This window comes from Dermacentor andersoni, chromosome 5, assembly GCF_023375885.2.
Source record: "Dermacentor andersoni chromosome 5, qqDerAnde1_hic_scaffold, whole genome shotgun sequence".
NCBI classification, from domain to species: Eukaryota; Metazoa; Arthropoda; class Arachnida; order Ixodida; family Ixodidae; genus Dermacentor; species Dermacentor andersoni.
In genome coordinates, this window is record NC_092818.1 from 109533018 (window position 1) to 109559780 (window position 26763).

At 45.2% G+C, this 26763-nt stretch overlaps 3 protein-coding genes across 6 annotated transcripts in view; 1 reads left to right on the forward strand and 2 right to left on the reverse strand.

The window, feature by feature from the left end:
* Wdr37 (WD repeat domain 37) overlaps positions 1 to 20568 on the reverse strand; it is a 166667-nt gene extending 146099 nt beyond the window's left edge. The window contains exons 1-2 of one of the 3 annotated variants that reach the window (XM_050178407.3): positions 20413 to 20568; positions 20025 to 20170 (exon numbers count right to left, since the gene is read on the reverse strand). In XM_050178407.3, the coding sequence (XP_050034364.1) occupies positions 20025 to 20167 (143 nt within the window). In that variant the 5' untranslated portion in view covers positions 20168 to 20170; positions 20413 to 20568. Of the gene's footprint in view, positions 1 to 20024; positions 20175 to 20412 lie in introns of those variants that run through there. The other 2 variants (XM_050178406.3, XM_072288258.1) reach the window with 2 other exon arrangements.
* Positions 7406 to 20004, forward strand: LOC126531037 (uncharacterized). The gene is made up of 3 exons (XM_050178416.3): positions 7406 to 7540; positions 10453 to 11001; positions 18811 to 20004. Exons 2-3 carry the CDS (start codon positions 10503 to 10505, stop codon positions 19056 to 19058), a joined length of 747 nt encoding a protein of 248 aa, XP_050034373.1. The 5' UTR covers positions 7406 to 7540; positions 10453 to 10502; the 3' UTR covers positions 19059 to 20004.
* A 2007-nt stretch (positions 20569 to 22575) lies between the features above and the next one.
* atos (atos homolog atossa) overlaps positions 22576 to 26763 on the reverse strand; it is a 107221-nt gene continuing 103033 nt past the window's right edge. For both annotated transcript variants that reach the window (XM_055070913.2, XM_050178401.3), the window contains one exon: positions 22576 to 23836. In XM_055070913.2, the coding sequence (XP_054926888.1) occupies positions 23671 to 23836 (166 nt within the window). In that variant the 3' untranslated portion in view covers positions 22576 to 23670. The remainder of the gene's footprint in view (positions 23837 to 26763) is intronic.

Consider the following 26763-nt stretch of genomic DNA (forward strand, 5'->3'; position numbering starts at 1 on the left):
GGAAACACAGCACTATAGATTCTGCTTCCTGCTGCGAACAATTATGTGCGAAGATACAACCTCTCGATCGCACTTTTCGCGATTGTTAGGATCCGTTGCCTGTTTTAGTGAAAATTGAAAGAGCGGCTTCTAGAGGAGCTATTATTTCTAGCTTACGTCGATCTGTGCGTCAGTCAGATACAACGAACGCGAGCGCTGAAAAAATTAGTGGCAAGTATACCCGTGATATTTGCAGGTGATGAGCGCTAGCTAGCCCACATTGTGTTTTTTCTTTTTTTAGTTTTAAGGCGAAAGCCCTTAAATCTCTATGTTGCAAGGTCGCATTGTGAACAGAAAATCTCACGTGACCCAACGAATTCCAGATGCGACCCAAAGCATGTCCACCCTTGTATAAGAGAATGATTAGCCATGTTAATTAATGGTTCACTAGTGATTGAATTGAGGTGGATTAGGGACGATAAACGTGGAGTAGAGTATATTAAGGAGGATTAAGGTGCATCAATAAGGATTAAGGTGCATGAAAGATGTTAAGATGGATGAGGGATGATTAAGATGAATTAGGGTTGATGAAGCTGTATTAAGACCGATTAGGGTGGATTAAAGTAGATTAGGGTGTATTAAAGAGGATTAAGGTGCATGCACATGGATTAGGGAGGATCCAGGTGAATAAGGTCGATTAGGGTAGATTAAGGTGAATCACGGTTGATAAAGGAAGATTAAGACCGATTAGGATGGATTAGGGTAGATAAAGGCAGGATTAAGGTGGATTAAGGTGCGTCAATAAGGATTACGGTGTATGAAATAGTAATAAAGTGTATGAATGAGCATTAAGGTCGATTAGGGTGCGTTAAGGTGAATTAGGGTTGATGAAGGAGTATTAAGACCGAGTAGGGTGGATTAATGTGTCTTAAAGAGGATTAAGGTGCATGAACAAGGTTTAGTGTGGATTAAGATAAATGAAGGATTAAAGTTGTAAAGCCTACTGTAATAAACCTTCATCCATACTAATCCTTCATCCACCTTAATCGTCCTCAATCCTCCTTAATGCACCTTAATCCTCCTTCATTCTCATTAATTCACCCTAATCCGCGATAATCCTCCTTAATGCACCCGATCCACCTTCACATACTATAACCCACCCGAATCCTCGTTAATTCGCCTTAATACCCGTTAATCTATCCTAATCCTCCTTCAGTCCTCTAATCTGCCATAATCCTCCTTAATGTAGCTTAATTCACCTTCATTGACCTTAACGCACCCTAATCCTCTTTAATCCATCCTAATCCTTCATTCGCTTCAATCCACCATAACCCTCCCTAATCCACTCCATTCACTCTAATCCACATTCATCAACTTTAATCCACCTTCATTCTCCTTAATAACCTTAATTCATCTTAATCCAATCATGAATCAATCATTAGTTAACTTTACTAATCGGCAATCACCCCTTATACACGGCTGCACACGATTTGGTTCGCTTCCGGCCTTCCTTCAGTGACGTGATATTTTCTGTCGATCACAACGCGACCTTGAAACAGAGCTAAGGCTTTCGCTTAATAAGACACACAAAGGAATGTGTCACAAGCGATACTATACCAGACGCACAAAGTAGAACATCTCATCATGAGGCAGAAAAATTGCCTGGAGTGCAGAACTCGCTTTAAAGCTCTTATTAGTCACTATACCCAATTATGGGCTATCCAGCGGGCCCGGGCAGCGGTGGAAAGGCTATGCCTCACCGCACACAATGCCCGGGTGGCCTGAGCCCGGGCTGGCAACCTCGCAGGTCCTTTTCCATTAAAGTTTTTTCCGTCCGTCACTATACCCCGTTCATACGGCTTTAAGAAAAAACCAACCTCCTCATAAACGTTGACTTTAGCATTATCGATGGTGTTATCAGCATTTCTCAAAATTTTCAACACCACTGGGGCGCGCGACTGGCCCACAATAACACGCCTCCATAGAATGCTGCGGCCCGTCCGCGGGAGCTCAGGAGGAAAAGCGTGCCGTGCGCAGCCGGCGGGCGAGGAGAATCGAGGAGGAAAACGCCGCGAGGACAAGAGTGTCGCTACTTTCAAATTATCAAGGGGCTTAAGATTTGATCATCCCGTGACATCGTGCTTCTATTAGCGGCACAACGCCAAAGCCACTAAGCAAGCACGGCGGGTAAAACGGTGCCAGCGCGTTCGCCGAAAAAAAGACACCGTGATCTTCTCAGATCACGGCGAGTTTTCGTCATTCTCTGCTGTTACAAGTTTGTTGCCGCTTTTGCGCTGCGTTTAAAGGCAAGTAATCATTAATGAAGTGCGCATATATGCATCCCACCAAATATATGTCTATACTCCCTCCTCGGAGTCGTTTTCACAGGATTCTCTCTCTCTCTCTCTCTCTCTCTCTATATATATATATATATATATATATATATATATATATTCGGAGGTTTTACGTGCCAAAACCACGATCCCATTATGTTCCTCCCCAAGGCGCACCTATACATTCGAGTACACCAGGATTTTTTTTTTTTACTTGTTTTCCCACTTCGCCCATTTATCGAAATTCGGCCACCGTGGCGCCGAGAGTCGCACCCGCGACCTCGTGCTCAGCAGCAGAGTCGCCACAGCCGCTTCGCCACCGCGACGGGCACGTGACCGACAACAACGAGGCACAAACACGCGTCACTGTATATGCCAAAGCGCCACATCGCAACTCACGACGACCCGACACTGCGTTTAACGTCAAACGCAGGCACTGCACACGCCTGCTGCGATCTGCAAAGATGACAGCTGGGAAATATGTGATCAATGCAGCTGTCATGATGACGTTGTCTCCGCATTCGCTTAAGAAAGTGCGTCGCCCCTGCGGAAAACGTTGTACCGCCATTCATTATGCACATGCCGCTCCTCCGTTGTAATACACGGCGCTAACGATGACCAACGACGTACGCTTCTTGAAATTAGAGCAAATGATCACTCTAATTTGCACATTTCGTTATGCATCCATTGTCGACACTTCGCTTCCTTCGCGGAGGAAGCCTCGCTCGTGGCACCTATAAGCGGTAGACAATGCGACTGCATCCTCGTTAATATCAAGATGTCGCTCACGCTCCGACATGATTCACTGGTGGGAGCTTAAAACGTTTCAATACAAGGCCTCGGCGCGTACCGTATATGTGGAGGTCTTTCAGCCGGCTCAGGTTGGCACTACCATCAGCGCTGCATTCAGTCGACCCTATATAGGCGCCTGACTATTATTACAGTATACTCCCGTTACTTTTTGTATGGACAAGATTACTCTTAGTGTATTGCGTCTCCAGTGCGCATCCGCATATTGGACAACGTGTATATAGTATCTCATTGTACCATATCATAATCATCCGCCACCTACCTTTCCCTGTATTTCCCACTTCCCCATTCCCCAGTGAGGAGTAGCAGGCTAGAGACACGCTCTCCAGGCCGACCTCTCCTCCTTTCTCTCCATTAAAATCTACTCCTCCTCCCGTTACGACAGACGCGGTTAGGCCGAATTATGGGATATAGGAAACAACGTGTAACCATTTGACTGATTTCTCAAAGAGTGCAAGTGAAAAACAAAGAAAAAATCCGCTTAGGACGAACGTCTCATTCGATTAGGACGAACTTCCGCAGTCACCACTATAACGCCTGCCGCTCATCTCGGTGAGAGGCCCGGATTGGCAAACTAAATGGGAGAAGGCGATTCTGATAGGCATACGTGAGAAGCAAACGGTGTTTCTGCAAACACAAACAGCTGCGCCAGCGTCAACGATGACGTGGAAAACGGCAGGGCTGACACCACAGAAAGATCAATCGAGGAGGTCCTCGATGTGGCTCTGCAGGCTGGAAATTAATTAGGCGACGACACTCCCCGGAAGCCACAGGATCCAACTTCACACATAAAGCTGCTGATAACGCACTGAATACAGTGGTGAACCTTTACGAGAGAACGTGAGGCCACAAGCTAGGTGAAATTTTGTTACAGCGCACAGATTTGCACGGCATCGGCAACCAGCAATTAGGCAATAGTTAAGTAAGAGTGCATAAATTAACACTTTTTATCATGTCAATCGAATAACTGCATCTTCTTACGTCTGCCTTTTGGTTTTAATGCTATGACCTTCATTTAATTTTATTTTATTATTTTGTAGCAGATATTTTAGCGCACTAGGAACTGCATATCTCGAGCGCTGTTTGTCTCTTCAGTTAAGACGAACTACTGATAATGTACGAACAGACTTTCACGATCCCTTCGAGTTGCCCACTAGTGGAGTCAACGATTACTTGCCTTAGACGCACCCATAAGCAGCGGCGAAATGCGAGCAGCAGAGAATGACAGGCAAGTAATAGCTCTTGATCACGGTGAGTTTTTAGCGACATTCGTGTTGACGATTTCGCCTGCATGTTTTAAAAATGTGAAAAAGAAACTTGCTCGAATCAAGCTTCCCCCTCCAGTGTACTATATACAGGGTGTCCCAACTACCTTTAGCCAGAGTTTAAAAATATGCGAATGCCACGCAGCTGGGCAAAACCAAGGTAATGTTGTTTGCCGTCGCTTGGAGATACTCAAACTATTATTTTTTTTTTCATTCCGCCTAATTCGATAATTAGGCTTTGTTAACTAATTCGTCAACTTCTCAATTATTATAGTTAGATGAAAAGTGTCAATCAGAAAATTGTAGAACGACATGAAAAAACTCCCGATGCAGCTTTCTGTCGCTCAATAGGTGCTACATAAATGTTTTTCCGAGCGTGAAGAAAGCTCCCCAATACACGCAGACTGCCTCGAGCGGCAAGTCGCGCGGCAATTTTGCGTGCGTTTGCGGGCTTCTTTCACGCTCGGAAAAAACACTTACGTAACACGTATTGAGCAACAGAAAGCTGCATCGGGAGTTTTTCATGTCGCTCAGAAGTTAATTAAGTCTTAATCTAATTAGGTAAAATGAAAAAAAAAATATAGTATCTCCAAGTGACGGCAAACAACATCACCTTAATTCTGTCTAGTTACGTGGCATTCGCATATTTTTAAACTCTGGCTAAAGTTACTTGGGACACCCTGAATAATGACGTCTTGCGCTGACACAAAATGGACAGCACAGGTAATGCCACAATTTCTTCAACGACTTCTCCTTTTTCTTGGTGTCTTGCGGCCCCACCCCCTCTTATCCTTCAACACCTTCATAACGTTTCTTGCGAAGAGAAAAAAGAAAGTCAAAACTTGGCACAACATTCGTAAAACCGTAGAACAAGCCCAAATTTGTCAACTTTACAAGTAACTCGGGAGAGTTGGCAGGTATATGCGGACCTGTTACTGTAGACGACACAACGGACACATTCAAGCGAGTCGAGAGCTCAGTGCAGATACCGCTGTAAAACAGACAAAATGCCCCCTCACACGCGGCAAAACACGGCATGTACAGCTTCTGAGCAGCGCGCTTCGCCAGAAGATACGCGGCGATTTTCCAAAAATAGTGCCGCTGTCATTACTTGAAACACACACGTTCTGTCTAGAAAAAAAAAAAAAGAAAGATGAAGTGCAGGGAACGCGGTTCACGTGGCACAAAAAAAGAAGCAGAAAGAAAAACGCGCAGAGGGCGAGTGTTTCACGAGCATTCCATAAATGACTTTCTCTCTCTCTCTCTCTCTCTCTCCAATTACGGTCTGTGTGTCCTATGCGACGGCAGGTGCGCGAAAGCGGGCCACGCGTGTCGGCAGCATAGACACGCCAGGCAGTGTCGGCACGATTGGCCGACCTCCTGAACCCTCGCCTCTCGTCGAATAACGTGCACACCCATACGCAACAACTATATGCTCGAGCATCCTCTTTCTCTTAGCGTCCCGCTGAAATGACGCAAAATGCCAAAACTGGTGCTCACTAATATGTGAAGAGTAGGGACGGAGACAAAATAAGAGCGGGGGAGGCGGGGCTGACCTTTCTTTTCATGCAGCGGCTAAACGCTAATGGCCAGATCGGCGGTCTTAAGTCATTGCCTCCGAGATCCGGCGGCTCGCGCTGCGACACCCCGATCTCATAGGCAATGACTTGAGGCATTCGAGATCCCTACAAAAATTGCCTGCGGGAAACCAGGCGCTAGTGTCTAACTATAATAGAGCTGCAAGACGTGGCGGTTCGGCCAGCTTGTGAAAACGTTTTTTTTTTTGTTGTTGTTTTTCGGCCTCCCGTGCGTGGCTGTACTGACTGACCAGTTTGCATTCGCAGGTTAGAAAGGGGGAGGGAGAGGGCATAGAAGTTAACTACTTTGTTTAGTTGTTGGTGTCGTTTACTCTGCACAAGTGGCACATACCCACCATGGGGGGGTTAGCCACAAATTGGGCGGTTTGCACAAAATGAATAAAACAAATTTAGAAGATACTGTCCGTTGGTTGGCTACCTGACACGTGAGGAGGTAGGTGGAGGAGCAAAACAAGTTTCTTTTTTTTTTTTCTTTGTCGCTTCCCCGTGGTTTGGCATCCGTCGATGTTTGCTCGCCGGGTGTGTGCGTGTGTGTTTTAGAAGAATTAATTGTTGGGTTATTTGGTGTTGCGATGCTGAACAGGCAATTAAATGAGCGCAACAAATGACACAGGCACAAGAAAAGGAGGCAAAGACAGTAGCGCTTGTCCTTGCTTCCCTTTACTGTGCCTGTGTCTTTCGTTGAACTAAATTACTTGTTCAGCTGAGTGTGTACATATCGGGTGTCCCAACTATCATGTGCTAAGACTTAAAAATATGCAAATGCCACGTAGCTGAACAGAACCAAAGTAATGCTGTTTGCCGTCGCTAAGAGATACTCGGATTATCTTTTACATTCCGCCTAATTACATAATCAGTCTTACTTAATTAACCGACTTCCCAAAATTATAGTTAGACGAAAAGTGCCAATGAGAAAATTGTAGAGCAACATGAAAGGATACAGCTTTCTGTTGCTCAATACGTGCTACGTAAAAGTGCTCTCTTTTTTTTCGAGCGTGAAAGAAGCCCGCGAATACACGCAAAATTGGCGCGCGACCGGCCACTCTAGGCACTTTACATGTATTCGCGGGCTTCTTTCACACTCGGAAAAACTTTTATGTAGCACTTGCCTGGAGTAGTCGATCAGCCAAATTGTTCGGCAGCTTTAGCGAAAGAAAAAAAAAAGTACAGGCCGACACCGCGATAAGATCACGCGAGGTCATGCGGCTCATGCCCCATGCTCGGCTCATGCGCTATAGAACCAAAATGATCTGGAAACCAGCAGCTACACGTGTACCAGCTGCGAACGCTCGCGCTGTTCGCAGTCGACCACTCAAGTGTTATTCACACTTTACTGAAATACAAATATCCGCTTCCGCAACCTCAAAGCATTTTCTTTCTTCACACCCCAGCCACTTTTTTGCGCGCCATCTTTGACGGCGGGAATACGAAGATGATGATGAAGAGGAGGAGGAGGAGGAAGACGCCGCCGGCCGCAGCGCCCGGTCCACATCCGACCCGTCGCCAACGACAAAGGCAGGCAAGCACACCGCGAAGTCGACTGCGCGCGCCTTTGGTAAGCGCCACGACGTTGAGCGTACGCGGAGCACTCCGATTAAGTCAGAAGGGAGAGAACTCTCTGTATACCACGTACGAGCCACAGGTTAGCGTGGCGTGAATCACGAATCCCTGGTACAGCTTCGCTGGTGTGACGGCATTTACTCCGCGTTAACTCATCGCCAAACGCTGGTCAACGCATCGCGTCGCTGTATAGGCATCTCACGAAACCCGAAAAGAGACCTGAACTGTTGAATCACAACGCGGAGCGCGCTATTGCATATACGGAGCACAAGCCTTGTACCGAGCTCGTAGCTGCGCGAACATGCAGGTCTTTCCCCTTCATGGAACATTCTGATTAGCGTACGCGCTATTGGACCTTGCCGTTGAGTGCGGGAGTTGGCCTACGTTGAGGAGGATTTTGAGATGAAACTGAAGGTTTATGTACATTATTTACAGTAATAACACAAAGTAATGAACAGTCATAAAGTAATCGACGGCCGGCAGCAAATCGGACGCTGCGGCCCGTGGCAAGAATGAAAAAATATGAATGAATGAAAGAATGAATGTCTCTTCTCCCTGTTTCTCGCTTTTAACCCCTTCGGTCTCTCGGGGTCACGTCACTTTCGGCCAATTGTCGAACCCGCTCAGGTGTCGTCATTTTCCTCCAATGGTAGGCGCCCGTGCAAGTGTCGTCACATTCGGTCCATGGGGTTGCTCCAAGGGCTGCACTGTCCGAGGGGTGACTTGCCACCGGCGTTGCCTCCTGGCCTGCAAGCGCTCAGCTCGAGGAGACGGGTTGTTCTTGAACGACCTTTCAGAGCTGCAAAACAGCTTTGCTTGGCCAAGATCAACTGCCTGTAACCATGCCAAGCTCCCGTTGCACTTTGGGGAAGAGTCAAGCAGGGGTGGATACAATAGCTCGACATGCGGCGCATGAGGTGGGGGCCGCCAACTTGTCTGACAGGTGCGGAAACGTGGTAGACGCGCCCCTACGCACCATAACTGGAATGCGACAGCGATTGGATGTGGTCGGAGAACTCGAGTGATGCCAGGAAAAGGGTCCGTATCCAACAGCGCTCACACGCAGGTAAAAAAAATAAGGCCTGCCGTGACGGAGGAAGCACGGCGCAATGTCGGCCGAAACACAAACACTACGAAGAAACACAAAGCTGCTTTAGGACGACCTGCAATTTGCTACGCTTTCTCAGCGTCTCCGCATGTATTTACAATATTTCTTGTTGTTTGTTTGTTAGTGAAAGGCTCTTAAGCAATCCGTTTTGTTATATCCATCAACGCTGGCCGCATTGCAGCGGCAGTCGCACAGTTAGGCACAGAAGGCTCGCGCGCTGGCAGTGCCAGTTCCTCTCACGGAAGCGGCGCCGTGAAGTTGTGCGGCCCACAGGGTATACACAGCCACGCCTTAATTGACATATTGGAAAGATACTGAAGGTATGCAGCGACGCTTAAGCTAGTCTACAAAACTAAACTTGGAGGTTTTGTATCGTTCTGGATGGGTTGCTCGCAGTCAGTGCAGTTAAGTCATTGGCGCATCCCCTGCAATCACAACAGGTCGTACGGGCGCCCAAAGTTGCCCCGATTCCGGAAACTTCAACGTAACTGCAACCTGCGTCACGTCAGTAACTCGTGTCGCTTCGTCAATCGCACGTCGGAATCCTCGCTGAAGCGCATTCAATCAAGAATTCTCGGTGCCCTCTTCGCAGATTCAGAATCCTTATTTTCGTTTGGTTATCATGCCGTACAGAGCGCAGAAATGCGTGCGGACGTGCCACAGCTTGGCTTGCGTGGCAGGGATTCCAGCTCTTCGACGGGAGGTGCGTGGCATAATAAGATCGAGGAGTTCGCGACGTTCGCCTCCTCCGTAACGCTCAGAACCGAAAGCGTGCTGGCAGTCCCTCTCGCAGAAATAACTGCTAGCTTTTTTGTATCCAACGCTGTTCTGTTGAGCTTTCATGGAGTGCGTTCAGTGCGTCCAGGCTAGGGATGCAAAAGTTAGGGAAATTTTGAGCAGGAAAAAAACAATCGGCTTCCTTTTTCTTTTCGTTTAAAGAAAATATTTTCTTTCTGAAAGAAAGCATAATATTGTAACAACAGCTTATATTTATTATTCCAACAATAAAAAAAAATTATCTATCTTTAAATACATCCGATAATTACACGGAGAACGCCAGGACAACGGGCTGTTCTTTACGAAAGATTGCTAATCTGATAACTGAGAAAAAGGTCGCTCTCGCCGAAGGCACTCGCACTAGAAACGATCACGGTTGCTTTCACATTCAAATGTGACTGTACCTATAGACGTGTTCTCGAAAATGTTTAGTAGTGAGTATCTTGCGAAGCTTGTTATTATAACATGTTGTAAACTGCAGTTCCAAACAAAAGTGTGTTTAGTTGCAACTGGCAGATGGCGAAGGTATATGCGGCTGTCTACGTGTCAGCGACTGGTTAATGCAAAGCTCTTGCACACCACGTTGACGGTTCCACGTGCTTCGCGGTGTCCCAGATTCCAGTCCTGGACCAAAGCTCAAAGGGCGTCCCGTATTCCGCTACGTTTGTAAGCTATGCTTTGTTTTCAAGACGAATCTGAAAGCGCATAAATTAAGACACTGGAAAAGTATGCAGTCACTTTCTTGTCGCTTTTATAGAACTGTAAGTGCAAAGCAGAGAATGGTAAGTATAAATATAAATGAAAATTTTAATGTTTTCTTTTTTGCTTTCTCTGTGCTTAATAAAGAAAGATGTCGCAGTTTAGCCCAACAGGCGAAGCATTGATTGCGATAGCAAATTATTAGACAGCAAGGTGCGCACAGAACAAAAATACGCCCCGGAGGGAGCAAAATATTTCAGAGCGTAGAGGGTTCGCCACGCGTTCCGTGAACGCCTGCGCACCGTGTATGTCTGCGAACGCAGCTCTGCGGCAGCAATGGACGACACCGCGGGGCGACAAGAACGCGCATGAGATGTCGTCCAGCCGGGCCGGCGGGGGCGACGACGAAGTCGACGGGGCGGAGGGCGGGGAGCGAGCCAGGCGGAGCGCGCTCGACACCCGCAACGTGGTGGTCAACCTGCGGGCGCTCGCAATCACCAGCGTGGCGGTGGACACGTGCAAGCTGGCGCTGGCCACCGTGACCACGGTGCGCCGACAGCCCAACCGCGGCTTCGTGTTCCTCGCCTCCATCGCCGTGTGGTCGCTGTCGGCCAAGCTGGCCGTCATAGTCGCCAGTCTGGCCGCGTACGGGCTCGTCTTCTGGGCGGCGTCCCGCGAGGCCCGCCGGCCCATGCTGGCCGCCGCCGCGGTATTCGCGGTCGCCATCGCGATGCGCTTCCTCTTCATGATCGAGGGCGCCGTGGTCGTGCTCCAGGAGAGCGTCACGCCGGCGCACGCCAACCAGAGCTCCGCGCTGGACGCGCCGCACCTACGTGCGTCGGCCGACCACGGGGCGGTACTCACCAAGTCAGGTACGTGGTTCAACTTCCTCGACGGCCACTGTGTGGAGGCAGGAGGAGCGATTGCCTGCGCTTCCTTTACCCTGTATGGGGAGCGATTTTATTCCCACATATCCCGGTGGGAACACTGCAACCGCGGGCAAGCCCTTGGATGTTAACAGAAGTAGCGACAACTGCCTGCAGCGACTCGTGGTTTGTGCCAAGACAAAAAGATTTAAATTGCGCGCGCCTGGTGCGCCATGTTACATTAAGCGGCCGTGTGACATAAGGCGGGAAATCTACTTCAGCGTTGCTTCCATGACAGTTCGCCACTAGCTTTCCATTTGGGTGAAAAAGCAGAGATGAACTGGCTACTGAGAAAGGGAGGGTCGCCACATGCCGATCTATGTACGTTTGCGATTGTCGAAGCTCTGCTGGTTCACACCAGGGGGCGGGCTGAAGTTATCGTCCAATCGCGTAGCTCGGCGGCGAGATCAAAGACTTTTGCTACTTTTTGAGGATCCAGTGGCTTTACAAGCAAGTAATCAGTGACGCCCTCAAGTAATCAATGATATGCTATCCATAATATCTCTGCTAAATCCTCCTAACAGCTTCAGCAAGAATTATTGAAAGGTTGAATAAGTTTATTCAAGCTGTTCAGAAATATAAAGAGGCCTATGATCCAAAGGCTGAAGTCAGCACAATAGTCTCCTATAGGTTATTTCTAGGACATCACAAACCAATTTCAAAAACATCTGCGCCTTCATATTTCAGCCCATTATTATTTCTTATTGAAAGAACGCAAACGAAAGTTATCAAAGAGTGCCGAGACATCGACCTCGAGATATTCGCACACCCAGAAACAATATGTTTACTACTTTTGGTATTAGTCACCTACTTAAGTTGTGCTAGTTTTATCTGACCATTCTTTTTCAATCTAATATTCTTTGCCTAAATAGTTGAATGCCCCAACAAAGTGCGGTGCGGGAGTACAAGCACACACTGCCTTACTAAAATTTTGCAGTTTCCCAGCTTCCAATAGCACCAGACTAATACTGGATTAGATACAGATACCTAAAACATTTCGGTAATCGAGTGCTGTGCCATAAACATTATGGCTATTATTTCTATTATTTCTTTTTATCACACTAGGTCAAAATTGCAAGAACAAAATTTTCTCAGGAACCTTGCAACATTTAATATACATTAACCGGGTCCTTGACCTTGAACTGACGTGAAGGCTTTACTAACCACTTTTTATGGCATCACAGAAAGATCTTTGAACCACAGATGTTTTATGCACAACAAATACAGTTGAATCTAATTGGTCTTTTTAGATGAGGCACTTCAAATCGTCCACTAGCCAGTCAATGCACAACTTCTGCTATAGCACAAGTGTGATTTCCACTAACAAAGTCCCTCTAAAACAATAACATAGTATGTGCCTTCTTTAAATGAGAAAATAGACCTTGTATCCACTCCCCTTGTTCTTTTTATTTTTCAATAAAAGATGATCCCACAGAACACATGAATGGTATTGCACACAACAGATTTAAAGAAGGAACGGTTGGCCTGTTCTGTATTCAGATGGACACACTAAAGGCAAAGCTAGATTGGTATAGTAAATTTCAGGAGCTATGAACCAGCCAAAGTTTATAGGAAGGACACAAAGATGAAATAACAAATGACAGGTGTTGACATATTAACATTAGTTTTCCATGATTTTATAGGTTTTGGCAGTCTCGCTGATGCTAAATAATTGTTTACAAACAAGAAAAAAAAAGAACTTAATTGCATTTAAAAGGAATCGCACACTGAAACCGAAATGTCTGTACATTTTTCTAGCATACACACTCTAAAGAAGCTTACACCATTTGGGGATACTTAAACAATAACCACTATCAATCTTGTTTGCTTTTCCTTTCTTGAAAAACCTGCGCTAGCTACTTTTCTGTCAAGAATGCTAGGCCATAATGATAATTTGCATGCTGTTTATTACCTGCAAGTTCCGAGCACACAGCATTAAAAGAAGGGACAGCATGCAAGACAGATGATGATAACTGCTTGAGGACAAGATAAGCTTCAAGAGTATAACTATCTTTTAGGGTGTAAAGGGCCCAGACACAAGAATACTACAAATTTTGTGATGTCAAACTAACGTCATCAGCACCTCGATTTGGGCACAAGGTTTGAAAACAGAATCTCAGCCTTCATTTTCCGAGTAAGAGTGCGGAAAGAAGTACGGAAAGACCTTTTTGATATTCTAGTGGAACGTGCAGAGCATTTCTGCTTGGGGTGACTTGAATATGCTGGCTTGATGCATTTTGCTCCCAAAGCATTTGGCGTTTGCTCCTTAGAGCTCTTGTTTCTTTAAAGTTAAGCAATTAAATATGTGTCTTCATTGCTCAGGTGAAGCTTGATAGAAGCTGCACATACATGTTCTGCTCATCCAATAACCAACTTCTTTCAGATAAAGAAATACAAATAGAACTTTCAAGGGATAATTTACCAGTCTAAATTTATTTACAGTGTCTTCAGTATTCCTTTTAAACATGAGGTACTGATCTGTTTAAACACTTCATAAGTGTGTGTGTGCTTTATTGACAGTATCCTACTACAAACAGTTACTGTACCAGTGCCTGTCTGGAGGATGCTCATTCGTTAATGGAAGAAACAGCAAAGAATGCATCTTGCAGAAAACATAAGCAAGTGTTCAACCTGGCAGCTGCCTTGATCGCAAGGTCTCAAGTATAGAAGAGCCTAGAAGAGCTATGGTTAACATCACAGAGATACGGGATACTCCAGCTGTCAATTTTCTGTTCACGATGGTGTCCATATATTCATTGACAGTAACATGCTCAACACACACAATCCACAAACCCCATTTTTCTGTGGGAAAGGTTATGTCAATAGTGCCCCTGGTTATGAAAGTTTAATCTTTGCAGTCCACCCCAAAATTATAGCATGACACAGTTCGTGGCTATGTTTCACATACCCACACCCTGCATAGGGTGTGGGTATCGCTGTAACCTAGCTTTATGCCCCGATACCAACTTAGAGCAGAATCTTTTTTCTTTGTCACTTCGATGAGTAGTGAACAAGAAATAATGATGTATAGAAATATAAGCTACAGAGAAATGAAAGTGGACGAAAGAACACCTTGCCGCTGGTGGCAGCTGAACCCACAACCTCCACATTACACGTGCATTGCATTATCATTTGTGCTAGTGCCGCAACTATTTATGAATTTACTGCAGCAGGATATTTATGAATGTGTACAAGATCTAACCCTGGCAGTGTTAGCCAGCACCACTAATAGACATGGCGGCAGATGTGGAACATCCCTTTCACAGATGGTGTCACTAATTGCAACAACTCTCAGTGGGTTTTCAATTACTTTGGATTCTAGATGAATTTCTCTGAATATTCGATTTCAGCCCTGAAGCTGTTTACAACAGAGTAAGACAGCATCATCATCATCAGCCTGGTTACGCCCACTGCAGGGCAAAGGCCTCTCCCATACTTCTCCAACTACCCCGGTCATGTACTAATTCTGGCGATGTTGTCCCTGCAAACTTCTTAATCTCATCTGCCCACCTAACTTTCTGCCGCCCTCTGCTACGCTTCCCTTCCCTTGGAATCCAGTCCGTAACCCTTAATGACCATCGGTTATCTCCCCACCTCATTACATGTCCTGCCCATGCCCATTTCTTTTTCTTGATTTCAACTCAGATATCATTAACTCGCGTTTGTTCCCTCACCCAATCTGCTCTTATCTTATCCCTTAACGTTACACCCATCATTCTTCGTTCCATAGCTTCTTGCGTCGTTCTCAATTTCAGTAGAACCCTTTTCGTAAGCCTCCAGGTTTCTGCCCCGTACGTTGAGTACTTGGCAAGATACAGCTGTTATACACTTTTCTCTTGAGAAATAATGGCAACCTGCTGTTCGTGATCTGACAATGCCTGCCAAACGCACCCCAGCCCATTCTTATTCTTCTGAATATTTCCGTCTCATGATCCGGATCCGCGGTCACTACCTGTCCTAAGTAGATGTAGTCCCTTACCACTTCCAGTGCCTCACTACCTATCGTAAACTGCTGTTCTCTTCCGAGACTGTTAAACATTACATTAGTTTTCTGCAGATTAATTTTTAGACCCACCCTTCGGCTTTGCCTCTCCAGGTCGATGAGCATGCATTGCAGTTGGTCCCCTGACTTACTAAGCAAGGCAATATCATCAGCGAATCGCAAGTTACTAAGATATTCTCCATTAACTATTATCCCCAATTCTTCCCAATTCAGGTCTCTGAATACCTCCTGTAAACACGCTGTCAATAGCACTGGAGAGATCGTATCTCCCTGCCTGATGCCCTTCTTTATTGGAATTTTGCTGCTTTCTTTATGGAGGACTACGGTGGCTGTGGAGCCGCTATAGATATCTTTCAGTATTTTTACATACGGCTCGTCTACACCCTGATTCCGCAATGCCTCCATGACTGTTGAGGTTTAGACTGAATCAAACGCTTTCTCGTAATCAATGAAAGCTATATATAAGGGTTGGTTATATTCTGCCCATTTTTATATCACCTGATTGATAGTGTCAATATGGTCTATTGTTGAGTAGCCTTTACAGAGTCCTGCCTAGTCCTTTGGTTGACGGAAGTCTAAGGTGTTTCTGATTCTATTTGCAATTACCTTAGTAAATACTTTGTAGGCAACAGACAGTAAGCTGATCGGTCTATAATTTTTCAAGTCTTTGGCACCCCCTTTCTTATGGATTAGGATTATGTTAGCGTTTTTCCTCATGCTCGAAGTCATGAGGCATTGCGTATACAGGGTGGCCAGTTTTTCTAGAACAATCTGCCCACCATCCTTCAACAAATCTGCTGTTACCTGATCCTCCCCAGCTGCCTTCCCCCTTTGCATAGCTCCCAAAGATTTCTTTACTTCTTCCGGCGTTACTTGTGGGATGACTATTGTGGATCTAGACTATTCTCTCTTCCATTATTGTCGTGGTGCCACTGGTACTGTATAAATCTCTATAAAACTCCCCAGCCACTTGAACTATCTCATCCATATTAGTAATGATATTGCCGGCTTTGTCTCTTAACGCATACATCTGATTCTTGCCAATTCCTAGTTTCTTCTTCACTGCTTTTAGGCTTCCTCCGTTCCTGAGAGCATGTTCAGTTCTATCCATATTATACTTCCTTATGTCAGCTGTCTTACGCTTGTTGATTAACTTCGAAAGTTCTGCCAGTTCTATTCTAGCTGTAGGCTTAGAGGCTTTCATACATTGGCGTTTCTTGATCAGATCTTTCATCTCCTGCAATAGCTTACTGGTATCCTGTCTAACGGAGTTGCCACGGACTTCTATTGCACAGTCCTTAATGATGCCCATAAGACTGCCGTTCATTGTTTCAACACTAAGGTCCTCTTCCTGAGTTCAAGCCGAATATTTGCTCTGTAGCTTGATCCGGAATTCCTATATTTTCATTCTTACCGCTAACTCATTGATGAGCTTCTTATGTACCAGCTTCTTCCGTTCCCTCAAGTCTAGGCTAATTCGAGTTCTTACCATCCTATGGTCACTGCAGCGCACCTTGCCGAGCACGTCCACATCTTGTATGATGCCAGGGTTAGCGCAGAGTATAAAGTCTATTTCATTTCAAGTCTGGTCATTCGGGCTCCTCCACATCCACTTTCGGCTATCCCGCTTGCGAAAGAAGGTATTCATTATCCGCATATTATTCTGTTCTGCAAAGTCTACTAACAACTCTCCCCTGCTATTCCTAGTGCCTATGCCATATTCCCCCACTGCCTTGTCTCCAGCCTGCTTCTTGCCTACCTTGGCATTGAAGTCGCACATCAGTAGTCTATTTTGTTTAGACCTTACCCATCACCCTTTCCATGTCTTCATAGAAGCTTTTGACTTCCTGGTCATCATGACTGGATGTAGGGGGTACACCTGTACGACCTTCAATTTGTACCTCTTATTAGGGTCACAACAAGACCTGCCACCCTCTCGTTAATGCTATAGAATTCCTGTACGTTACCAGCTATATTTTTATTAATCAGGAATCCGACTCCTAGTTCTTGCCTCTCCGCTAAGCCCTGGCAGCACAGGAAGTGCCCATTTTTTAGCACTGTATATGCTTCATTTGTGCTCCTAACTTCACTGAGCCCTATTATATCCCATTTACTGCCCTCTAATTCCTCCAATAGCACTGCTAGACTCGCCTCACTAGATAACGTTCTAGCATTAAACATTGCCAGGCTCAGATTCCAATGGCGGCCTGTCCGGATCCAGGGATTCTTAGCACCCTCTGCTGCGTCGCAGGTCTGACCGCCGTCGTGGTTAGTTGCTTCGCAGCTGCTGGGGACTGAGGGCCGGGGTTTTATTGTTGTGTTCATATGGGAGGTTGTGGCCAAGTACTGCACCAGGGTGGCCAATCCTGCTCTGATGTGGGAGTGCGTTACCGGTTCTGGTCACAGGGATCAGGCCGCACTCCAGGCCTGTTTGTGCAATTTTATCAACACGCGGATTTTTTTTTTATTCCGGTGGAAAATTGTGCGGCACCGGGATTTGAACCACGGTCTCTTGCACATGAGGCAGATGCTCTACCTCTACGCCACTGCTGCATGTCTCAAGACGTGCAGCGGTGGCGCTGCACATCTGTCTGTGGCGTCTGTCTGTGGCGTCTGCACGTCTGTGGCGCTGTCTTGCTGCACGCCTCTAGACGTGCAGCAAGACAGCATTTCATGCTTAATACTTCAAGGAGCTGTAGAGTTATAGAAACTATATCGCACATTCCTCGCACTTAAAAGGATGACACTTAGCAAGTATGAAGGTAGGGAGGGAAACGGAAGGTATGTTAACTTGATACTAAAATTGGTCTTGATATGTCAGACCTGGTGTCATTAACATTCTCATGACATCATTTATTTATTTTACATACTGCAGCCCTACAAGGGCTATAGCAGGAGTGGGTACAATAGAGGATTCACATATAGCGAACGTGAATGCAAATGTTACAAAAATGTTTGCTAGGTAACAGAACATGACATAGTAGAATCAACTGCAGAAATAGAATTGTTAAAGGTAAGGGAACACACAGTACCAGGTAACATGACAAAGCAAAGTTTGCTGATGTCATAGAGCAATATAGCCAGGTACGATGACATTGACCATACAACGACTATTCAAGACATGTTTCTTCTGGCTGTGCCCATGTGTGGCAACCACAGCAATCACATGGAGCAGAGCCAGTCAATTTATGATGATGACACAATGCATTCACCTTATGGATAACGAAGCTAAAAGTGGTTTCTAGAAGAAAAAAAAGCATTAGTATCAAATTAGCATACCCTAATGCTGGTAGGTATTTCTTCTAAGGACCTTCCTTTATTGCAAGAAATTATAAGTGAAATGTCATAAGTACAGTGTATGTGGTCACCCCCTGTGGTTCCCTGCCATATCTATCTGTATAGTCACAGCAGAGTACAGTTTATACGTCTTTACAGAAGTTGTATTTGGCAGGTAGAGCCGCCATATCCTTCAGCTTCTTTCATATTCCATATCTGCTTTGATTCAAGTAAGTTTAGGTATGCCTTCCACATTATTGCATGATGCATGTTATCACCTGTGCATCGCTTTGCCAGTGTCATACTTCATTGTATCTTCAGTGGCTAACCCTCTAACCTTTAAAAATGTCACAAACAGTTCAAGCTGCGTAATCTACCAGAACAATATTTTGCCTGATCTGCCTACACTGTGATTTCTGTACCCCACAATATCGGTATTTTTTAAGACCACTGTTTTACCACACCAATGCTTTCAGAGCTTCACGGACCGATGGTACACATGAAGCATCAAATCTTGGACGCTCACAGTTCCAACACAGTTGTGGCAGCACCACCACCTGCTCCAAGCATTGTGGATATTGTGCTGAAGATATTGCAAGTGAACATCATCCACACATGCTCTGTGGCGGTGCATGTTGTTTTCCTTCTGGTCCTTCGAAAGTACATGCGAAGCACAAAGGTCAAGCAGCGTCTTGAGGACATGCCAGCCGAAGCACGGACGTGAATTCAAGAGTGCACATGGGCCACCTTGACAACTGTTCGTGTATAGTGAACGGCACAAGGAAATGCAGCATGTGTAACCAAGCCATCTGCACGTAACTGTGTTCTGGTGTCAAATGCTTGCAATTATGCCATGCAATGTGATTGAAGGTCTGTCAGCAAATGCCAGGACAAAACGTGTAAAAAGTTTTGATAATGTGCGTAACGCTTGTTGTGATATATGGACGTCATGAATATATATGACAAGAACATATGTGCACTTTCATTGCCATTACTGTATCCTGCAGAAACTTCATGCCCTTACTGGTTGCATTAAATGCATGAAAACCAACGTCAATTAAAAGTGTATTGCGCTGCCAATCATTCTTTATAGACGTCAGAAGTGCATCCGTTATGCTTCATGCACTAATTGGCACCTTTCACGAGTCCAAAGAATAATATCGCGGTAACGCTGCTTCGGTTCAGGTTTGAAATATGGCTCAAAGCGCGTCGATTCCAAGCTCGTCCGTGAACACAACTAACGGGGCGCGCTCTGGTGACAATCCAAACAAGTATTCTCCGTCCCGATATAAATAACGCGGCGTTCGCATTTAGCATCAGCGACCACATTAGACAGCAGTTCAGTGTGTGCAACTAATTCAACTTCTTATTTGAAAACAACGCCCGCCATCAAACATCAAAGGATGATTTAGAACAGGTCACCGTAGCGCTCTACACACATCGGCGCAAATCACTGCAGAGCAAAAGCAAACGCGCTTTCCAGCCGTGTCGCCGGCTCGTGAGTCACAGTGGGCGTGATCTGCGAAGCTGTTATTCAAACCTCTGTTCGTTAACGCACGGCATCCAGGGAGAAATACTCGGAAAGGACACTGAGCAGTGAAGGCGTCGTCGTGCGACTAATAAAGGCACACTTCACACCACTATACTTTTCCTGTCGCAACAGCAGGAAAGGTTACCACAGGTCACATACCTGAATGCCGATGGCAGCACGGATTCACCGTCGTCATTCTTGGCGTAAGGAGATGGTAGGTCGGAGTCCTTGTCACTCAGAACGCGAGCAAGGTTCTTTATTCCCTTCGTTTTGCTTGGTTTGGTGGCCGAGTCTTGCGGCATGTTCTGGCTGCCAAGGAGAAGGAGTTCGTTCTTGCAGCACGCAACAATTTTAGGAGCGTTAAATGATCACTCATCTCCTGGCAACAGTAAAGGTATAGCCGAACAAGGACGCATTTAGACCAACCTTAAAATATCTCTACATAGCAAACAAACCTAGGCAGGACATGCAGACGCAAAGGTCGATGCGCTATGAGGGTAGACATGATACCCGCGAGATGGTCTCTACCAAGCATTCTAGCTCTCACCTCTTATGTCTTTTAGTAATCCCAACAATCCCTGACGAAAGTTGAATGGCCACTCATTTGATTACACTGAAAAGTCGTCGGTCACCGGGCACATAGTATACAAAGTGCCCGATGTCCTGTCAAAACACTTCCCAATTAATGGTTGTAGTGAAGATGGTGGCGGCACCTAGTGGCAGTGTTCAAAAGTGTAGTCCTCGAGTTTTTTAGCACTATTACTCTACGGTGTAGTCGATTGCTTGTAACATAGACTCATGGCTCGGAATAGATTTACGACACATACTATAGAATAAAGGACCATGCCGATAGCTAAACGTTGCGCCTGCCTTTTACGCTTGACCATCGCTGCATTTCTCTGTGATCACTGGCTTGGCTCGCTTGCTTTATTCCATTTTTGTAGGCCTCATTCATAGCGGGCCACCGAGTTTAGTGGGGTGTCCTAACGCGGGGCGAACTTGCAGTCTTATCACTGTCGGAAAGCAATGCACTGCTGTTCCACAAATCGTCCGCGAAATATTCAAAAGGCCAGCCTTCCAAGCATACAATTATTGTAGGAAACGATGCCTTCAAGAAGTGGTTTCGGATAAAATTTACGCTAGGTGTCCTGCTGTACGCGACCTTTTTAGTACTGCTACAGTGTACTAGAATAGTACTGCTGCTCTCTTTTTATTCCTAGCGGTGGTTGATTGTTCGGCCGTGACAGTTGAGTGAGTGAGTGAAAAAACTTTATTGCAGGTCCGGCGAGGACCTGCAATGTCCGGAACTCGCCAATTGTGCTGCATGGCTCCCACGCCGAGATTCAAATTCAGCGTGACGCACATCAGCTCGTCATACGGCTGACTAATCCAGCGATGTAGAACACTCGATCCGAACACACCCACGCGAGACAAATTTCATTAAAGAATAACGCTCAAAAGGTCAACGCGCTTATTCTTGTTCCGACAGCCGGTAGTCGTGGCCAATCTTATATCGTGCGTCATATGCGACTAGTAGTTCATTCCGGCCTTCTTTTTATCATCAAAGTTCACACGCATCATGCAAGGCCGGGCGAGTTGCTGCCGTTATCCGCAACGTGCTAAATGAGAAAAGGCGTTCCGAAAACAACGAGAATGTATTAAGTCCCAATCGTGGGGCAGGACGCAAGTAACAAATATGTTGAAAAAGCTGCATCGAAGCTATTAAAACTGCAGCTCTTCGATGGTGTAAACTAGCCAGCGGACAACTTGGAAGAAAAAAAGAAATACGCCACCTAGGATTGCTTTTGTCCGGCATTTTTATATCGTACGGGCGCCTCTACCTGGCGCTATATTTAGAGATGTGTTCATCTTAAGAACAGTGCAGCCACAGAACTATTAACTATAGCATTGCAGTATTCCCGATATACGGCTGTTACGTCAAAAACAATATGTTGCACAATACTATTGCGCTTCATATACGGTCACTTTTGAAATTGTCACGGCTAACTGCGCTGCGCATCTTTAATCACTGGGCGATATGTGAATCTAATTAAACGTTCCTCTGCGTACACTTATGCTCATTCAACAGTTCCACCATTCGCACAACTCGCATCCGGCAGCAGAAGAGGCCTCCTCTGGGCATTTGCTGCGGCATTACATTTCTCAAACACATTACAACTATCTACCACTACGACTGCAACCTTAAGATTAATAATGCATCGTCTTGGAGGAATGCAAGAGTATGGCATAAAAGGAAGGAGACCCGTTTATGAAAATTATTTTTACAGCAGAATAAAAGCAAATACGTTATTAATGTCCCTACATATTGGTGAAAGAAAAACATATATTCTGGACTTGGTCACCATGCCTTTCAGCTGCCCAAAACCACACCAGCACTGTAGATCCTAAATTCAAAGAACTAACAACTTCAGAGAATTTGGTGGTCTAGTCGACAGCCAAATCCACATGAAAACCTGTTCGTTAGATCCTTCAATACTTTTCCAAGCACATCAGCATTTTATTGCTGCGATATGCAAATTGCAGACCACATACTGAGCATATTCGTCCGCATATTCATCTGTAAAGTGTGAAGAGTGGCCAACATTGTTTCCAGCAAATCCTCCTGCAAGACCGTAAATGACATGGGAAACCAGAAAGTGCCAAGCCGGCTAGGATATCTCTAATGAAACAGTAATGACAAGAAACGCAGTTTATTTCTACATATTTCCTAGTGATTTATTAGAGTCTCTTAGACAATAAGTTAACAGCATACATGAACAATATCTTTTGTTTTTTACTATCAACAACAAGCAAAAAATAAAAGAAGAAACACATGGCCAGGTGGTTTTCTGGGAGGACGTGCATGCTCTACAGATGTTTATTCAATCTGCAGTCACAATAAAAGAGATCACTCTATTCAAACCAAACAATAACGGGGAACACTCGTAGACCGTCATGCTAAGTTTAATAGAGGGAAACCTTGCCCCACTGTATGAATGCACCGCCACATAAGTGGTTCAGCCATTGTGGCAACCACAGGTAATCCGCAGATTTGCCTCGACATTGCCCTTCCGCTTCCTAGAGCTGTAATTTCTTGTACAGATGAACTATAGTAAACGCGAATGTAACGAATTCCGGGATATAACACAGTAAATCTAAATGGTTTATTGGCAATATCGGCATGTAACGAGTACACACTTGTACTGAACATTTGATACAATTAAAACATTTTTGCATCGGGCGCACCTTCATTACACCGAGGGTCGACTGTATTACAACCTCGAATCCAATTTCTTCTTGCACATTCATAAATAACAAAGATTAGTTGCATTTCGTCTACCCACTTACCGAATCCATTCGAGTGCTTCTAGAACAAATATTACAGTGGGCAAGAAAGATCGCCACTGAATTGCCGCAGGTATGTCATCTACATTTACAAACAAATACTGAACTCCCGTCGTTTACTTATTTGAAGGATACTACGCGAGAGAAAGCATTAGCTGTTAATGTTACCCATGCTCCAGAGAAACTTCGTTGCAAGGCATGCATGCTTCACATTTGGGAATTTCGAGAATAAGAAGCTGGAATGTTTTTCCTCAGCGAAGCCAAGCCAATATCGTAAGAAAAATTCCCGTACACTACCCATAATTCTCGTAGTGCTCAAACAGCTTCAGCGTCATACATTTCCCTCTACCAATCTTAGCACGAAAGTCCATGAGAACAAGAAACAGCCAGCGTGTGTGTATGTTTTGTCTGTGGGCATGAAAGAGTGAGCTCCTCTTATTTCATTGACCGTGGCATCAAATCACTCGCAGGGAGAGAACTTCGGGTTGACAGGGCACTGGGTGAAGGAGCGAAGTTCGTACGGACGATCGCCGTGAATGGTGGCTGCATCCAAGTCACTCTTCCGAAACACAATTATGCGCACATCAGTGTGCAGATAGATGCGTCCGGACTTTGAGCTCGCAAACCTAGAAAAATGATAAAAAAAGACAATAATTAGGAACAACAAGGGGGAACACAACAACAAGGGGAAAAAAAGAAGGAAGGTAGACACAAGTGATGACACACAAGAGAATGTTTAGTTAAGAGTATAGTTAGATGCACAGAAAAGCGTCTTTGAAATTGTTAAATTAGGCACAACTAACTTTGTGTGTGTGTGTGTTTATGTACGTGTGTGCCTCACATCTCCAAATAGTACACCTTCAGTTGTGGGCGAGTGCTTGCGTTTGCCTTCTATGCGTCTGCCTTCTATCTATCTATCGTCTGCCTTTAAATACAGGTTACTGCTATAACCTGTATTTAAAGGGCCCCTCACCAGGTCTAGCCATTTTGAGCTGGCAAGCGTAGTGCACATACAATGCGCGCTTGCGATCATGTCTTCTAAGGATTACATCACTAAGTGCCGCGAAGAGAGCTAAAATTTGAAACTAAATCCCGTTTGCACTCCCCCTCGCAGGCGTCACACTCCAAGACAAGGGGACGACGTATATCAGCAAGTGCGCCTACGTAGATGTATATGCTGTGAGGTTGCTCATAGGGACACGACACTTCCGAGAATTATTAAAAGCAACATCTGTTATATGTGTAATCGGTTGCTTCAATAGACGAATTAAATTTTAGAGGAATAATAAAACACACGAACCGAATGTCTGCATGTTTTTGCTTTACTTCGCACTGCAACTACAGAGATGTACTTCCGTTTCGTCTGCTTGCTCCCAGATCATTCAGTAGCGCGCGCGGCCAACGAAACTACGTCATTTTCTACCATGCTCCAGTGTGCAATCAAGCTCTGTGATCCGCTTGTGTCTGCCTCAGTGTTCATGTAGCACTGAGTTATACCACCAGTCATGTGTTATTGTGCACAGTGCACAAAATCGTGCGCTGCACAAAACGAAACCAACACAACAGCTCATGCGCAAGAATGTCGGTGGAAGTGCACTGCACAATAAAAAGTGGGGGTAGGGGAAGAAGTCTGGGCCCTCTATGTGTGCGTGACGTGATCCATCTCCAGCTCTGGTATGGGAGAACGCAGGGAAGGAATTCCACTTGCCGAAGCTAGATGGGGGCAAGTGGAGAGAGTGACTATGTTGGCGATGACACTCGCCTCCTGAAATTATGGGTTTGTGCCACTGAAATATTTTTATCTCGACTATTAATGAACCAATTTGAAAAATTCTTGTGGTGGAATGCTCCCTAGACGGTACGTAACAACTTGCAGCGTATAACCAAAATTTGCTATTTAGCCTGGTGAGGGGTCCTTCAAAGGTCAACTGCAACAAAATTTTTCGCTTCAGCAGAATTGGTTATAAATGAGTGGTCTGCAGACTTATGCTATACTGACTCCATTTCATTAAATTTTTTGGTTAATTCGATCCCAATCGAAAGTCCTGGCCAGCACCTATACATTTCCATGGACCCACGGTTTTATAATTTCGACCCTGAAATGGGCCTTCACTGGATAATTCAAGCTTGAATGTTCAGCATGCACTAGAACGACACCAATGGGGCCTCCAACGATGACCCTGATAGCAGCAATATCTGTCTTGACAGCACTTGAGAGTACATTGAATACACCGAAAATACATCACATTCCCCCGAAAACGATTATTTTTTCCCTGCTCTAGTAAAAATTTCAAGCAGGAACGGTAGCTGTCAATGAATGCTTAGAGTATGTAACCGATTGTGCGTCTGTATTTCCAAGAAAATCGGCCTGAAATTTGCCTGCATGGTGCAATCAGATATGAAACCAAAACTGTGCTCGCGACAGTTATGGCAGCCTACCATGAGAGTGAGACCAGCCAGCGCCACTGCCATTACAAGGTGGCAACGGAACAATTTATCACATAGCATGACTCACCACTTTGAGTACAATTACGAAACTCAATTAAAAAGATCAGTTATTTTACACGCTATGCTAGTGGCAACAAGTGCCGTCACATGTTTTTGGCATTCTGAAGAACTGCATGTGCTGAACAATGAACTAGCAAATTGGTTAGTCTAGGCATGGGTGACCATCCCGTTGGTGAATATTGCAGAGCGATTTTGATAAATGCAGAACATCGAACACAGAGTGGATTGTACAGAGGACAACATGCTGTGGTTCATAGACAGTGATGTAAGTGCCATTAGAGAGTGACAATGGTGGACTTTTAAGATTAAGTAAATTTATATTCTGTGAAGGTAAAGTACCACTGGTTTCATCCTTTTTCTTATTGCCATGATTGGACACACGCAACATTTCTTTTTAACATAAGGTGCACATTAGATTTGTACTTTGGTTAGGAGCTCTAATGTTATTTCTACACTAGTTTTCTACTTTGAACCCATAAGAGGCAAGTGCGCAATCAATTCGTGGGTGTGTTAGGATTTTTGCCAAGTGAATCAGCGCTAAATCTCATTTTTTCGGCGTCTTGTGTCTTTCGACCCACAGGATACTTAGATAAGTTTCGTGGGTCCCGTCAGGGTTGAATTCATGAAAGTTGATCGTACAGTCAATGACATAAGTTTATGGACCACGGGACGTGGAAAATGCTCGAAAATAATGCTCAATTTTCGAGCGGCCCATAATGATAGTAAGACTGAGCATCACAATGTTGTACATGTGTACCAATAGAAGCTGTAAATGCAAATACTAGGCTGTGTTGCGAGGCTGCGCAGATATTCAGCTTTTTCTGACACCTCGTGTTTCGTAAAATTTTGTGGTTGAGTGTACATAGTACTGAAGCAATCTTGGGAAAACTGCAGGGCTGGTAATTGTCCAATTTTTTTATTAGCAGCCACAACTAGAATCTAAGCAGATGGTGTAGGCACCTAGTGGTTAGAGGATACAATGTAAATCCCAGCACATTCCCTCCAAGATTTTTCTATGCGCCACAGGTGCCAATTAATCTTGGAA